Genomic DNA, 17,675 nt, shown 5'->3' with positions numbered 1-17,675 from the left:
GTCAAAACCATTCTTTGGTATGCGTGAACAAATAATGGTGTATAAATCACTAATTCTATGGATTTACTATTTAAGCACTTAAATACAAACACCTCTGAATGGAATCTGCTCTTTTAACTTCACACTAAGCAGAAAGCATGTTTTCAACTTCGGATTCTTTTTGCTGATTCACACAAATCTGTACAACATATTATCTGTGAAATATTTTCTTTACAGCAAGCGTGCACTATCTTTACCTCAAAAACAGCTGGAGCCATTAAAGAATCTCCTAAAGAGCAGTCTCCAACAGCTTGCATGCTGTCATAGGGAGCATAGGAGCTGTAGTTGTAGTCAGCGTAAGCATCGTAACTCCTCTGCGAGTGGTAGTTCTGGTAATCTTGGCAATAAGCATTATAGTTGTATGACTGGTACCGCTGCAATTCTGCTTTCAGTCTGAAACATGAGAAGTTGCATACAGTCAGAGAACAGAAACTGTAAACCCAGTTCTGAACTTAAACAATTTGTCAGCTTACATACTTCAAAACTTAAAAGGAAGCTTTCCTAAACAGTCACCTAAGTGACAGCTTAAGTCACAGCTCAAAACCTCATTTCTATAGAAGCAAGCATCCTCACCTTTGCCAATACCAGAAGGAATTGTTCTCATGGATTAACTCCAGAGCCTTGACATGGTTACCTGTACACATCAAGTATTTTTAGCGTTGGCATAAGCAAGCTGCTGCTAAGTCTCTGTGCTTTGCTAAAGATTGATTTAAGACCAGAGACATTTATCAAGCACAGCTGCTTTAAAGATGCAGTCTTAACCCTTCTATCTTTTGTTTGGTTAATTACTAGATCTTATTTCCAGAAAGAAGTGAATGGAGTCAGATTATCCATTTCAAAGAAGCATCTGACGCTGCCTGTCAGTTTGCCATGTCTACCTCCACCTGCTCAGTTTTTTTGTTTGTTTAAAGTCCATTAAACATTCAACAGCTGCCAACTATACCGCTCAGGTGAAGTCAGTCTTGCTTAACAACACAATCGCGATTCTCCAGCGTGACGCCTTATTATTAGTGGAAGAATTACAAAATACACTGGTTCTTAAGAAGAAAGGGCCAGCTGATTAGCTTTCACTACTTTCCCTTTCAAGATTTTCTCAGGGGCAGCTTCAGACTAATGACAAGAACCAAGACAAGTGCTATCTGTACTAAAACTGAGGTACACTGCATAAAGAACATTCAGATAACCCAGCTGCATATTCAAAAAAATCCGCTGTTTAGACTTGTCTTCACTGATTCTGTACAGGCAGACCTCCTGTGGTTGCAGTGCCCAGTTTCTCTGACTTGAATTGGGGATGCAGAGAAGTGAGTTCTATGCTTTTGGGGAAGAATACAAGCTGAAGGCATTCTGAAATAGCTTCCAAACTAAGCAAACATGAGGGACAAACTAATCCAATGGCTGGGTATTTCAATGCTAAGAGAGCACGGTACTCAGCCATTCAGAAACGTATTACTGATGTGTATTTTAATACCTACATTTGTTTCAATACTGCAAAGCTACACAAGTTCTAATAAAGAGGTAATCCATTGTCTTGTTACTGTAGTAAACAAACAGAAGATACATCATCTTAGGTCTTCTGCTTCCAACTGCACTCTTCCTACATACAGTTGTGTAGGGAAGGAAAATCTGAAAATACTGTTGACGTTCTTCTGGATAGCCGAAGCAAGAAAACATGTTTGTGGCTTATTCTTGTTTTCAAAATAAAACAATATTAATTTAATCAAAAAATTTTGGCAAAGAAGTTTGGACAGTGCTCTCTTGGAGAAGAGCATTTCCATTCTAAAGCAGAAGGAGGCAACATTTGCAGAATTATGCTAGGTAAACAGAAACAGAAGTGTCATTTTTTACTATTTAACAGAACACACAAGCTAACCTCATGAACATACTGAAATTGTTTATATGAAGTCCTGTTTTGTCAGTATCCTGGATCAAAGTTCATCAAATTTGGTATCAATTCTTTAACCGTTCAGAGACCTGAATTGCCTTAAATAAGTGATAGAACTGAGCCGGTAGAGTAAGAAACCCTCTCAGGAAGTGCTAAGCTTTAAACTCCCCATTGCCCTAAGCTCATGAAAAGCAAAGAATAGCATTCTAAACCTGTTCTAGTAATAACGCCTTTGGCTTTCTCCCTGCGTTCCCATTTTTCCCCCCCACTTCTTTCCTGTCAACCCACTGTAAAACTAGTTATGTGCTTCTCTCAAACTAGAGGGAAAGCTCTAAGAACAAGAACTCCCTAGCATATAAAACCACTTGTTGTCCCTTCTACCTTATGCAGGCCCAAACCTGAAAATATTTACCAATGCATTCAGCTTTGCTACTGTTGAGAAACAAGGCTGGTTACAATGGCAGCTAAGCCCAAGTTGCGCTGTCTGGCTAGACTTAACAGTTGGATTCCCCCAGCCATCCTGAAGCAGGTTGATGAATCCAGGGAGTCAAAACATAGGACTTCTGCATTTCTGGTTTTGTAGACTGCATCCTGTGTGCAGCCACTACAGCAAGGGCCACAGACTTTCCAAAGGCAGAGCTACAAGAATCTGATTATTTAGAATAACTGTATCAATGCACAACTCCTTGGTTACCTTTTAGAAATTCCTATGCTCAGCCGGATTCCTTTTCCCCCCAGACCTGGTGCGTTCTGGCAGTCTTGCAGTGCCCTCATCTGATCACCTTGCTCACCAAATCTGTCATAGGCATACCCTCTACTATTTTCAAAAGGGAGAAAACCAATTCTGGTATGCATAACAGTTACAAAGCTAACGAATTCAGTTTCTGTCTTCTACAAAAAACAGAAGATAGCAGCTACTATAGCTTCTATTACTTAAGCAACCTCTCTGGCATGTGCACGTGCACAGAAAAGGCTTTCACCAAATTAAAAAACTTGGGCCAGAAGCAAAAAGCTTATTCCTTGGTAGCATTAAGATGCAACTCACTGAGAGCCAGCAAAACAATACATTTTAAGTGCTCTCTGCGTAAGTAATCAGATTCCATATTTCTGCATATACAGCAGTTAATCAGTTAGCACTAACCCACTCCTTTTGGAGCCACAAACTTTATTGGTCACAAACACCAAGAGCTGGCTGTAATTATCTGAACCAGTATTAACTGGTACCTCTGAACTCTTCAAACAAAAATATCTTTCAGGTGCTCTTAGAAGAACAACATCAATTGCCTGCAACAATTTGATGGCTTTGCTAAACGGAGCACTGAAAAGCACAGTGGTACAGTTTCTTTTGTAGCCTGTTCAGAAATTATAGCCCCGTGCCTACAGCTTCAAATCAGGCCAAGCTTACCAGCCCAACTCTTACAGCTTAAGTTCACTGCACTCGAATGCCTTCAAGACGTGCTTTTAGGAGCCATGGAGAAGAACCCTCTGGTAAGACCACCATTATAAAGTACTGAGTGTTGTTTTACACTTAAAATAGAACTATCTGTTACAGTCATTCATCAGCTTTCCCTAGGCTGCTGCTCTCTCACTACTGAATGTGATCCTGCTCTCAGTTTCCCACTAACTTTTTCCCCCAGCGTTTATGGCCTCTTTTCATCTATGACACTTTTAAGGGACTACACCGTGTTGAAAAATGCTGGTTAACATTTCCTTTTACACAAGGTGCCTCATCGAATTTTCCTGACTAAACCAAACCCCAGAACCTTAACTAGAAGAGGAAGCACACAAACACACACGCCTCCCTGGCCACCATATCTCCCCAAAACATATCTGTTCAGTAACAGACCAACTGTAAGAATACTGCGATTAAAATCATTATAGCTCTATACACTGCTTTTGTTTGGGATTACTAGCTAATGTCCTTCCCCTTACCCCTTCTGGAATTAATACTGAATTCTGTACTCCAAAACGCGGTTCTTAAGTCATACAAAGACATTTAACAATCAGAATTTTTCCACACAGTGATCCTCAATAAAAACTTCAATCCTCTACTGCAGTCTTTCAACAAATTAAAGGAATACAAAACTGGCTAATAACTGTTCAGTGATTTTTGGACCTTTGTAGCACTAGAGTAACAGCAGTACACTCTGCAGCATAGTTGCAAGTACGTGGGAATAAGATACTCTCTCTCATCTCGTTTTTTCTCTGAAAAGTGTGAGGCCTCTATTTCACCCTACTAAAGATTTTACCACCAACTGTACTGCTAGCATTGAGACACTGCAACTTCTGTGCTTGTATGAGATGCAGGACAGGTTCCTTAAGGTGTCGCAATTTTTTGTCTAAACCTAGTGTTGAGATCAAAAAAGGGATTGCTACTAATTGCGTACGTATCAATAACCAGGACAGAAGACATGCTGCATATAGGAATTAAACTTTTTCTAAAGCTCTAGTACATGAACATATCAAATCCCGCAGATTTTTTCTAGTATGGTTTCAGAGGTCTTACTTGATGGACATAAGCGCACAAGTGAAGACAAAAGATATTCTGTTTACCTGAAGTACATGAAGGTTTGAACTACATTCTAGTCCTGATCTTTCCAGTCAAAACTGTTTAAAAAACAACCCACCAACAGTAAAACAAACAAGAAAACCCCATGCTTCCTCTCTACATAAAACTTTTCACAATTGTGTTTTCTGCCCACCACCTGGCTTTAAAAAGTATACGAACTTCTTTGAAAGATCATGTTTTTAGTCTGAACTCCAAATGAACAACGTGTAGGGCATGTAAAGAACAAGCACGTCATTAATGAAAGCTTTTCTCTAAAAAGGATAAACTTATTCTTGGGGAAAAGTGTGGAAACAGATGTTATCTAGGCAATATTCCTACAGGAAAAACGAATAATTTTGCCACACCTCAAAGGAAAAAATAATTGTGCTTAACAGGTAAGAAAATAAAAAAAATCAGAGCAAACCAAAAAATAAATCACAGAATATGCATCCTCGTTTTAATCATTAAGGATTACCTTTGAGCTCTGCTTTGGTGCTTGGCTTTGCACTTTCACAGGCTACACACTTCGTGGCCTCTGCTTTGTTTTGAACCAAGCAGGTCTCCCAATCCCAGCTTCCTTCAGGCTTCTTGAATTTGTCTAAATCCAGAAATTCTCCAGAAGGAGCAGAAAATGCAGATGCACTGCTACTGGTCACAGGTGTTGGACCCTCTGTGAGACAAACAAGACAGTTAACCATCCTGTTTGAACATGAACTATAAAATGAACATTAACTTTTAAATTTGATTTGTCAAATCCCACAGAAATGTTCAAAACTACTCCGCAACTCCCCCCCCCCCCCCGCCCCTGAAAAAAATAAAAGCCACCAAAAACCCACAAAGAAACAAACAAACAAACAAAAAAACCAGAGTGGAACTCAAAGCTTCCAAACAACACACAACTCTGTTCAGCACACAAGCTTCTGCTGCTGTTGACCACAGTGTAACCTCCATAAAGAGGCCTGACAGGTGCCTTTTAAAAAAAAGGTGCCTTTTAAGAGAGAAGCAGAAGATAACGCTTCAAATTCAAAACCGGAAAGACAAGAATGGCTCTTCCCTTCCACAGCACACGCAGAAAACTTTTATCCTAGTATTACTTGCATCGCTCTTCCTCTTGACAAGTGCAACGTAACCGTGCAATTCACTGCACCATGGTCACAGTAAACCCCTCATTTCCAAAATTCCTCCTTGCAATGGCAAGAGCCTCAGACAAAGATGCCGACTGACCGCTCAGAGGTTGGAAGTCCAAGAGAATCAACTCTGTCTGAAATCCATTATCTTACCTCATGAAATTTCAGTCTTACCGCACAGGATGATTACAAAAGCCCGGTCTAGTCCATCTTAATTTGTTTCTTCCACGATATATTTGCACAGGTGTTTTTCGATGTAATGGCATGTTAAATGACATTTAGAGTCAAAGTTAGAATTAGAATCGTATTTTAAAAACAATACAACCACGCTCAAAATCAATTACGGTCACACACAATGGGAAACAACCCAGTACTGCCCTGAAGAAGTTACCCAGCGGGTCACTCGCTTTCTTGAAGCCTACCACTGACCTTCATAGGCATCTCTCTGCTTTAGCTTAAGACTAGTTAAGACTACACTGTCTTGAAATCTGGCTTCACATCTCCCCTCAATTACATACAAACGGTGAGTAGAGGCATTTTGGACACATTCTGTAATTTTTTTTACTTATTTTTTGAAAGAGAAAAACACTAATTTTTAACTCTTTCTATGGAGTTCTCATTTTCGCCAGTGAAAAATCACTATGTTGTTTTTAAATTAAGTCACCCACTTCAGCCATCTTCCCTCACCAGCTGCAAAGCCGGGGGTATCTGCATTGATCCAGCTCCGTACTAATACATTTCACAATCAGTTCAATTTATGCGACAGGCTGGAACCTGGGCTGAGACCTCTGAAGTGCCTGTAAACCAATCCTGCAGACAGCCGCTAACCCATCAACCGTACCTGGGAATCGTGTTGCTTAAAATATTCCATATATGCAACGTACTTTTATTCTGTACAAGATTCACAGAGGCTAGGATGGAAACAACAGGAAAAAAAGGACCATACCTGGTTTCTCAGACTGACAGGCTACACATTTGTTATCTTCCGTCTTATTTGGTACAAGGCATATTCCACAGTCCCAAGAGCCTTTGTCCTTCTTAAATTTGTCTCCAAAGCCCAGAGTGGCTGTTGTGTCAGTGCTGCTCGAGGAGGATGTCACTGTCACCGAGCTGTCTGTGACCACTGGTCATGTCAGAGCAGGCATTACTCCCGTTCCAGGTTTTGGTGTCTCACATGCTATACATTTTGTAGCTTCCGGTTTGTTTTGGACAAGACATGTATCACAATCCCACGTTCCAGGTACTGTTTTGAATTTGTCTCCAAAGCCCAGCATCCCTGCTGGGGGCGCTGCTGGCTTTGAGGTGTCGCATTGACTTGAACTTACTGTCTGTTTCATACTCTCAACTGTTGACGCTTTAGTAGCTTGACAAGTTACACATTTGTCCTTCATGTCTTTGTTTTGCAGAAAAGGGTCACATGTATCAGATTGCCAGTACGATGCTTGTTTAGAAGTCTCTTTACCTGCAGAAAAAGTTGTTATTGCAGGCCTAGTATAAACCACTGTGCTTGTTGTAGGTTGCGCAGACGTAGAAGAGCGTGTTTTCAACAATCCAAAGTCTAGGAAGCAAGAAAAAAAAGTCTTCCTGTTAGCGCAGCACCTCACTACATGTAACTAAGTGACTTTACTAGAGGGCAAAAATTTCAACCCAGGTGCCAATGGTTACAACTAGACATTCAGACCGAGCGCAACAGGAAGTCCCCAGAAATCTTATCTAAACGGATGAAATTTCATCTGCTGCACTGGGTCACAACAGAACATTTCGTTAAAGCTTCATTTAACTCTTTGTTTCCAAGCAAGCTTTAAATCAACATTTTCACTGGTCGATACAAGTACAAACAGACAGTAGCTGACTGAAATCTGACAGTCCAACGTGGAATGGAAATAATACAATTTGATTAAGACGCGATGCCCAATCGAATCAGATTTCTAAAGCTCCTCCTTCCGTAGCAGATGACTCAAATCTACTCCAGTAACTGTACAGAAGTTTGTACTCGGAGCAGCAATCCATACGGTATTTTCCCACAGATGCTGAATATTAATTAAATAATAAAAACTCAAGACAATTGAACAACTGTCTAATTTTCTATAATTAGGACAACTCCTTATTTAAAAGGTGGCAATTTTAACAGAAAAGACAAGCTACTAATACAGAAAGACTAAAGGAAATGCATCTTAAACAGCAGCTCAAGTTGCTTGTAAATCTACCTTGAACATAGTTGTTTTGTGGTTTGTTTGTTGGTTTTTTTTAATCAAAAATGAAGTCTTTGAACAATGTGGATTTAGATTCTGCTTCTTTTAAACCGATAAAGAAAGTGAATGTCACTTCACTCAGAGGTCTTTCCTTAAACAAAATGCACAATGTATTTTCTCTCACTTAGCTCTTTCCAACAGAGAAATGTGCTGCCTTCTTAACAAGTATGTAAGTTAGAAGAAGACTTTTGGGAAAAGATCAAATTCAATAAAGCCCTTTTTCTTAAAAGATATCTTTTCCACAGACACACTTTATGAAACTGTTGAAAACAATTGCAATTGCTTAAAAACAAAATTCAGAAAAGGGTTTTTAACGTAAAACACTCCACTTCTGTTTGCAGTTTAAATTTTAATCCACAGGAGCCATTGTAAGCTAAGGCCCAAAGATTCGCAGCTTTCGCCATGTATTTGGAACTGAAGCTCTTTCCTATTCTTTCTTCACCTGGGCTGAAGGTGGGACAGGAGTGTTGAGCTTTACAAACATTTCCTTTTCAATTCCACAAATTGTATTTACTTAAAATGAAACACCGATTATCTGGCTAATTCTCTTAGTACCTCATTTACAATTACATCCTAACACGTAAAGGAGATGCAACCCATCTGCTTTTCATCTTGCAGTTTTACTTCCAGCAACAAACACCACTTAGAATAGAAGGGGGCAGATGCACCCTAACAAACGCAGCGCTTAATGTAATGCTCTCCTACATTCATATTTATAGCAGATACTCTATTAACCATAAGTCGTGTGTTGGTTTTTTTTTAATAAAAAATGCTAGCGTATTTTTTGCAGCATCTTTTTAAAAGGAGTTCATTATCTCACCAGGATTTTTTAGAACGTCTAAGACGCTTCCTTCCTTTAATACGTGGGCAGTGGTGAAGGGACCACCAGCAAAATCTTTGACCTCCTCTTTCTGTGTGTTGATGTTGGTTGAGGTGGTGGTGTCTTTTGAAACAAAAGAAAACAAAAACAGCTTTCACAATGTGACCTAGTTAGAGCAGATTATACTCACTTTTGTTAGAAACAAGAATTTCCAGCTTTCATGCTTCTCACATAAGAATCTTCACAAATTCTACTTACTTTGCAATGCTTTATGATTACAAGCAAAACAAAAAGCAACAAAACAAAACAAAAATTATAAAAGCAGATCTGTCACTGGAAAAATACTGCAGAAGTCCAACACTGCCTGGAATTGCTAGCATGCGCAGACAGGACAGATTGAAGATTTAATAAAGAAAAAAAGGAAAATCAGCACTTCAGATCTGAAGTGCTAAAGTTTCAGTTACCTAGGGTAAGAAAGGGCGTCACTGGAGTACCACTGGGTCCAGAAAGTTCTGCCGATTTTACAACGGGAACACTAAATGTAAACCCAATCTGCTATGAACAAGAGAGGTTTTTCAGATTCTCAAGCCACAGGAACTCCAATCGAATGCACACACAAAACCAAATCTGAAAGCTGCTCTTCACATTTGTAGCACGCATGCTGAATGACAAATTATAAGCCAGAAGCCTACATACTTTTCTCCATCAAGGCAGATTCTGCTTTAGTGTTCTGCAACAGCCTACTAAATGCCTAAGAAAAAAAGTCAAGCTCCTTTATTATTTTACTTACAGAAGACGTAGGTAGCACTTCTGCCTCAGTAGATTTCACAACTGGAGATGAAAACGCAAACTCAGGACTGCTAACAGTACTTGTTGGTTGTATCTGTATTTTCAAAAGAATTAAAGGTTTATATTTAAGAGCAACAACTACCTGAATTCACTACCCAACAGAAGTCCCGCAGTGACGTCGAAAAACCTGATGTTTGAGTTATTTTGCAGATAAAAGTAATAATAAAACACAGGGAAGTTTCCAAGTGGGTATAGGACAATATCTTCAAAACCAAATTCCAGAAACTGAGAGGAAAAGCTGGAGATGCTACTTAGGTCTAAATGCACGGAAAAGCAAGCCAGGAAGCTGAAGAACGGCAAACTCAGCCCAATGATACTCCAAGAACTTCAGCAAACACCTCAACATGTTAAAGCAGCTGTCTACTTCAAACCGTACAAAAAATATTTCAAGTACTCTGGAACAGATTAATGTTTATTTTATTGCAATAATATGCCAATTATTGCACCCTAGGCTCATTCTATGTGAGGCTCATATGACCACGTTACCTCTAATTTAATAACTTAAATAAAGTTGTGGTTTAACCATTGCAGGCAACTAAGCACCACACAGCCACTCGCTCACTCCCTCCAAGTGGAACAGGGAAAAGAACCGGAAGTAAAGAAGTAAAGTTGTTAAATTTGAGGTAGCATTAATGACTCATCGCATGTAATGGCTACCTGGAAAGACAAATGCCATAACCCTGTACATACTCCCCACTCCTTCCCCTTCTTTCCCCCAGCATTTATTGCTGAGCACGATGCTAAATGGTGTGGAATATCCCTTCGGTCCTCTGGGCCCCGCTGTCCTGGCTGAGTGCCCTCCCAGCCTCTTGTGCATCCCCGACCTCCTCGCTGGCAGGGCAGCGTGAGAAACAGAAAAGGACTTGTCACTGTGTAAGCACTGCTCAGCAACAGCTAAAACACCAGTGCCTTACCAACACTGTTTTGCTCACAAATCTGCAACACAGCATCATCTACTACGAAGAAAATTAACTCTACCCCTGCCAAAACCACTATAAATAACTTGGCATAAAGTCCACACCCCCCTTCCCCCGCAGACTTCCACAGCATTTGAAGCAGTTATACAATCACGTTAAATGGGAGTTGGCAGGCTCTAAGACTGAGAGAAGCAGAATCAAAACATTTATGCCTTTTTCCCCAAACTGGCATACAACCCCAATTCATTCAGCTGCGTAGAAACTAATATTTGTTAGTTTCATGAGCACCACAGAAAAAGTCAACTCGCAATAAAGCAGTATACTCATTGTAAACATTATTTATAGCATAAAGATTTACCTTGCCCGCCGCCGTCGCTGCTGCATCTGCCATGCCTGCCGCCTCCGTTGAATTTGCCACGCTTGTCGTTGCCGCTGTTGACCTTGATATGTCCTTTGTCATCAGCAGGTATGGCATGCCCGCCGCCATTATTGGATATGTCAAGCCTGAGGGCACTGTTGAACACGTTATGCCTGACGTCGCCGTTGTATATATCATGTCCTCCACCTCCTCCTCTGATAGATCTGTCAAGTCCTCCACCTCCGATGGATCTGTCATGCCCTCCACCTCTGATGGATTTGCCATGCCCGTCGCAGCTGCTGGAGTTGCCGTGCTCATTGCTGCTGTTGAAACAGCGCTCGGTGACGCTGAGACAGCGCTACTACCAACGAAACTGGAATTGAACTGAGGCAGCGATGCAGCACTGATGGGTAGGGGTATTTTCGGTAGCACTGGTTCCTCCACTTCCTAAAGTTGCAAATTTTAATTTTTCTTATACAAGACATACTACTTTCTCACCCCATCCCACCCAATTTATTAACAAAATTAAATAGAACAAAAATCCATACAAATTAAGAGAAAGCAAGTTTCCAGAAGAAATCCCGATCTCCCCACCTCTGTCTACCACGTCATTTTAATTTATGGCAGGCCTGCTTCCACATTATACTCTATTCAACAACTGTACAGCAAGAACACTGAAAGTTAACTCAAAACCTGTGCGGAACAGAGATGCACAGATCACATTTTTTTTCTTTCTTCTCTGTACTTTAGTCATCAAAGCTCTAGAGAAGCATCATCCTTTCTAACTACCCTCGCATGGCTTCAATTAAGAGTACACTCTCAAGACAAGTGAGAAAGTGTTCCTCTTGCAAAATTAGGCAGGATAGCTGCCAAAGTTTCTAAAGTCACTACAGCAGTGAACGTGGAAAAAGGTAATGTTTAAAGAAGCAGGTAGGTTCAACAACCAAACTAAACACAAAAAGCACCAAAGAAAGTCAGACTAGCAGCACTGAAGATTGTGTTCTGGTAAATACAGTCTATACCATGTATCAGGATGCAAATATAAAAATCAGAAAACAGCCTCTTAACAACTTCAATTTTCATCCCTGCCACTTACTTTATTTGATTACTAAGATTGGATGAGTTATGTTTTAAATGGCATAGGAAATCTGACCAAAATTTGTACAGTACTATCATGATCTACTTAGAAATGACTAGGCAGGGATGTAAGTTGGTACTACTGATATTCAGTGCATCCTGTAGCTTACATCTGTTTCACAGTTTTGATTTGAAAAGTTTATGGAACTTTTGATATTTGGACCATTATTTTATTTGTGTTACAGGAATAAACAACAGTGTTTACGATTTCTTTATATTGCATCATCCTGAAGTCCCATTTAATGATTTGAAACTTAAATTAACTTAAATACTTAATATTAACTTAATATTAATTAAATACTTAATATTAACGTAAATACTTAAATTAACTTACAGGCAGCTTATATAACATCCAATAAAAGAAAAATTAATCTGAATATTCATGGTCATAGTTTTATGGAATAGATTTTTCCTATTAAAATGAGAAAAAAACTCTCTCACAATGAGTTTGGTGAGTATCAAAAACTGAGTCATCGTTAGCAGACATGCAGAATGCTGTCTTCTACTACTCTTTCAAACTCTTGGCCTGTATCTTTCTGTATGACTTAAATATGAAACCAAAAATTAAGCTTTTTTTTTTCTTTTTATACTTGGCACTCGTTTCAAGTATCATTCCTGTAGAAAAACTATACAAACCTTCACCAAAACATTACTTCTCTTCTTAGGACTCATTCATTCAATTGCTAACGAGAAATGTTATAGTTTGAAGAATCTCCAAGGTAAGAGAATTAAAAATTTCAAAATTACATAAGCAAAGTTCAGGTATTCAAAGACAGGAAATCAATTGGAGCCTGCTCTGAAACCCACAAGAAAACAAAAACAATGCAAAAATAAAGCGGTATTGTTATAATTTACTATGATGCAATAAAACTGACACACTTAGCTAGTTACTTCAGTAAGCTCAGTGACAGCAATTAATTTAAGAGTCACTTACCTGTTCTTGTACAGCTCTTGATAAATAGTGTATTCCTCTTTCCCTTCTCATTTTGCCGCCTCCGCTACTCACTCCTGAAGACAGACCATTGGACGCAGCAGTACTGAATTTGTAGCTGGTCACATTGCTAGCACACGACAGTACAGAAGTTGGGGGAAACAAGAGAAAAAAAAATCACCAGCCAAATTTTTTTTCAAGATATTAGAGCTGTTATTAGTCCTAGAATTGAAACCTGCTGATCAGAAAAAAACTAAAGCTGTCTCACAAGTTGCTAAACGCTGGTAAATACTTGATGTTCTAAATAGGAAAAACTTTATTAACAGCAGCAATGAAAAGGACATACATAAGTGCACCGTTCACATGGGAACAATGACTAAGCCAGAAGACCTGAAATAGAAGAGCTGATTTAGATTGTTATTTTCCAGTGCTTCCTTTAAATAGGACTGGTTCTCTGATTCTGCGATGCACGTGTATCTTTTGCAGGGATATAAAAGAACAGCTCACAAAAATACAGAAAGAGTGCACATATGCACACATACACATGGGAAACACTGCCAACAGCTCTGATAGAATAGGGACGCCTTAGACTTGTGTGGCAAGGTAATATGGCCTAAGCTTCAGAAGCAGCTCTGGCTTTCATGTGGCCATCAGCAGGAACAGCAGAGGTGTTTGGGTATGCCAACATTCCAGAAGTCTTTTCAGACATGAATACAGATCCCTTTTGTAAGGCATACAAAGGCGTTTTTCTGGTACTTAAAAAAGCCTAGCTCAAAACCAGAAAGATATCCTAATCCAAGAGCAAATGGGGAAAAAATAACCCAAACCAGAAGTGGAATAGGGAATAACTCTAACAAAAGTACTATGGCAAGAAAATGAAGTATGCCTGGAAAAACCGTGACCTCAAAGCTTATCTTGCAGCCAATCAGTCAGTCAGTACAAAAGTGCATTAGATCGCACTGGAAGACACCAGGTCAAACTCCCACAATACTGAGGAGGAGAACTGGTCTAAACTTGTCAAATACTTGACAACAGCCTGCTTAGCACTGTAACTGCATAGAGGAAGACAGATCCCTAAGGCAGATGCTCAGACTTTTCTCTAATCCAAACTGTCAATCCATTAGAATTCTGAAAAAAGTCTTACATCAAAATAGATCTTCATTCAGACAACTATCGCTTGCCCATAACAGCCCATATTCCTCTTTCTGTTAACACCTGTGAGCTTCAAGGGGGCAAAGACAGTTGTCAGCCTTCAAGCAAGTCTAATCTACAATTGGACTCAGGATATAAAATATATATATATATACACACACACGCATAGATATATAGCATTGGTGGGCCAGAGATTTACTGAGTATTCCAACTCAACTGTCCAAAGGGACTCTTGCCAGCAGATCAGTGTGGTGCTCCTGCTCCAGAACATGGCACCCAACAGAGACCAGCATCACAAAAAACACTACCACCACTACCTACTCTACAAACAAAAGGTAGGGCACTGCAATAAACTTTGTGAACGAAATCAAAAGCAGTGTGAGTTTTCTGTATCTCCTTCCTAAATGGAGAAGTAGAAAGGAGTTCTAACAGAGACAATTTAGAACAGTTTGAAAAAAACATAATTAAAACCCAGCACCTGATTGCACCTGTACCAGAACCTTAAAGCCAGTCGCTTCCACCCCTAAAAAGGTGGTTGTTGTGAAGTCCAACTTTTAGATGCCAAAACAAAGTGTTGAGTTCTTTCTGCAAGCCAAAGAATGCCCATGGTCACCTAAGAATTGCTTGGCAGATGAGCATAGAGTCAACAAAATTCCCTGCTACTGTTCTTTGAAAAGAGCGACTCCCTAAAAACCGAGTGCAAAGTCCCTTAACTCAAGCATTATTACCCAAAACACCATTTGCCCAGAAGGAAAAGCCATCAATATTATCTGGAGGATAACTCATTTGACCTAAACCAAGAAAGCAGTATAACACAAAGCAGTCTCCTCAAGAAGAAATTCAATTAATTCTGCTGGATTTTTTTTATTTTAGAGATGAGTTAGCATTTGGCCTCAAATGATTCTAAAGAACACATGGTCTTCATGTGAACTCAAAGCAGACAATTAACTTCATCATGAAAGGAGTATTAAAAAAATGAATAATAAATCATAAATCTTCCTCCATGTTTTTGCTTAAAAAATAAAGAAAAAAACACATCAATAAACATCCTCCTGAACTGTAACTCACTTCGCCTACTTCACCTTCTAAAGAATGCTTCAGAAAGAATCATCCCATTAGGACAGAGCTTTCAAACTGCAAGCAATTAAATAGCTAAAACTAATAGCTTTTCCCCTAGGGAACATTAAGAGGGACAAATTATTTTGTTATAAGTAAACTGAGTTATAAACCATGAAATATCTGTCAAAGCAAAATTTGTAACGCTACAGATTTAGTTAAACTACAAAATGAGCCATATTTCCTGTAGAAGGAAAAAATAAGGCCTCCAATAGCAAAGATCCTTTCTGTGGATACAGCATTATAACGTGCTTCGTTTCCCATCTTCGTATCCTTCTCAGAAGATAAACTTGGGATAAAAAGCGGTGTATCAGTACTTTTATTCTTGCTCATCTTCCTTCCTTTCATAAAAACAACAATTTTCTCAAAGTTATATTGATCTTCAAACACAATCCAGACTTTGCAGCTGCCTCAAAATACAAAATTTTCATTGGATTTCCCATTCCTTTTACTGAGAACTGTCACCACCTTTCAGGTGCAGACCGTACTGAAAAAGGAGATTTCTTTCTTTCTTCAAGTAAGTTTTAAATTAATAGATGTCATACCTTTCAGATGGTTCTGCTCGCTGTTCTGCAGGCAAAGTCTTCTCTCTCATCCCCTGCAAGTTAAGTTTAGTTCAAGACTTAGCTGAATATGTACAGAATACACAAAGTACCAACAACCACTTCATGTGTTTTTTTGTGGTTTTTATTTTATTTATTTATTTTTAATTTTATAGCCCTGAATACACCTCACCTACTTAACGTTGTTCCCTAATTCAGCATTGTGGGTACAGTTCAGTTAAATTTTGGGGCTAAAGTAAGCATCACTGCTTCACTCAGCATTGAGGACAAACTGATAGAACACTAAATCAAATTTGTCAAATCCTCTAACAAAGAAAGTAATTATTTTAAACAAAATGACAAAAATTGTGTGTGTGGGGGGGAGAGTTTTCATCAAAACTTGTGTTTGCCAACCCCGTAAAAGGGACATACTTTTCTGTTTTCTATCATTTATCAACAAACAAGAAAAAAAAAAACTCTACCCCCCTAAAAACTAAGCAGTTGCTGCTACATTCATTTTAGAACTTTACCAAATGGAGATTGTGCTGGCTAAACAACACAGAGATTGAAAGAGTTAAAAGCAATAAGCAACCAGTATTACTGTCCACTTTGATTTCCAGCCTAAAAAGCCCATACACTTAACACGTGGTCATTTGTACACTCAGACTGATACTGGAAACACAGATGTTTTCGCAGAAAGAGATGCCCATTTAATTTTATGGAAAATTTATCAGACTCCATCTACTCCAAAGCAATCAAAACCGATAACTCAGCACATTGTCAGAACTCTCACTTGGAGCACATAGCTCACCTGGAATAGTTTACACAGAACACGAGCATGTTTCATCAGTGACAGCTTTGTGTACATGAGAATATAAAAGGAAAACATTTCTGTCTTTTAATATTCTTTCACTGAGAACAGGATGACTCAATAGCACATCATGACATCGTGAAAACAACCACAAGACACTGAGTGTTTCAAAAACAGAATTAAATCCATAAAAGCTCAATCTATTTCACAATGGTTCCCACTGCCTTAAAGCTCGCCTCAAACATACTATCAGTACTTTTTGCAAAGATAGGATAACAATTGGTTTGAGAAACATTCCAAGACTGGAAAAAAAAAACAGGCACATAAGGACTCAAAAATGTACTCACTTGGTACTTTGTGTCTCCTCTCTGGCAAATTTTGCTGGACTGAGTAGTTGAAGTCGGTGATGGTTCAGAATACCGCGTATAACGCATCGGTTGACGGTTTACCGTTGGTGTCACAAGTCTCTTAACAGGTGGAGGCTGGAATGCATTCTGGGATTCCAGCTTTGAAAGGGAAACAGCAATCAATTTATCCTTACGTCCACCCAAATTAATTCCAATATTTATTGATGAAAACAAATTACAGAACTATAAACCTCCCCCCATCGGTCTTGGCACTCAGTGAATACGATTTGAAAATTCTGAAGACCGTTCAACTTGTAGAGGGAAATCACCAGAAAACCAGTAACAAAATCCATAAAGCTATATATAAGTAGCCAAAGTCTGACTGAATTCCGTTTCAAAATTTGGCAGTTAGCTTCATAGACAAAATAATTCATGCTACCATAATTAAAATAACCCATGTTCCTAGAATATGCTCCTATCTTTTCCTCTGCCCACACTGTGATTTTTTTTTTTCAGTAGCTTAATTCATTAATTTAACATTCGAAGTGTTAAGCAACTAATTATACAGGCTTCTGGGCTTCACATTCCCTACATTTTCCCTCTTCAAAGTTACACAAACAATAGAACACACTCAAAAAAACCAACTTGTCAGTCTTACAATAATCTCATTCATTAAAATATGATCCAATGCTTTACATGTGCATTAGATGCACTTCAAGTAGTGGGTTTGACTTCCCTTTTCAAAGCATTTTCACAGACCAGAGTTAATTTTTAACACAGACCACTGCGTGTTCTGCAAAACTGACTTAACTGAACTGTCAGACAGAAAACAAACCCTAAAGGCTAC

At 39.0% G+C, this 17,675-nt stretch overlaps 1 protein-coding gene across 1 annotated transcript in view; it reads right to left on the bottom strand.

The window, feature by feature from the left end:
- LOC310880918 (nuclear pore complex protein Nup153-like) overlaps positions 1-17,675 on the bottom strand; it is a 30,793-nt gene that overhangs the window by 1,548 nt on the left and 11,570 nt on the right. Inside the window, exons 9-16 of the mRNA XM_083797458.1 lie at positions 16,829-16,987; positions 15,674-15,726; positions 12,864-12,990; positions 10,793-11,239; positions 9,459-9,551; positions 9,133-9,223; positions 4,945-7,154; positions 237-432 (exon numbers count right to left, since the gene is read on the bottom strand). Of these exons, the coding sequence (XP_083653584.1) occupies positions 6,724-7,154; positions 9,133-9,223; positions 9,459-9,551; positions 10,793-11,239; positions 12,864-12,990; positions 15,674-15,726; positions 16,829-16,987 (1,401 nt within the window). The 3' untranslated portion in view covers positions 237-432; positions 4,945-6,723. The remainder of the gene's footprint in view (positions 1-236; positions 433-4,944; positions 7,155-9,132; positions 9,224-9,458; positions 9,552-10,792; positions 11,240-12,863; positions 12,991-15,673; positions 15,727-16,828; positions 16,988-17,675) is intronic.

The sequence above is a fragment of the Anser anser genome, assembly GCF_964211835.1.
Source record: "Anser anser genome assembly, chromosome: 13".
Lineage (NCBI taxonomy): Eukaryota > Metazoa > Chordata > Aves > Anseriformes > Anatidae > Anser > Anser anser.
The sequence above is the reverse complement of the archived record's forward strand: the minus strand, read 5'-3'. Positions and strand labels throughout refer to the sequence as shown.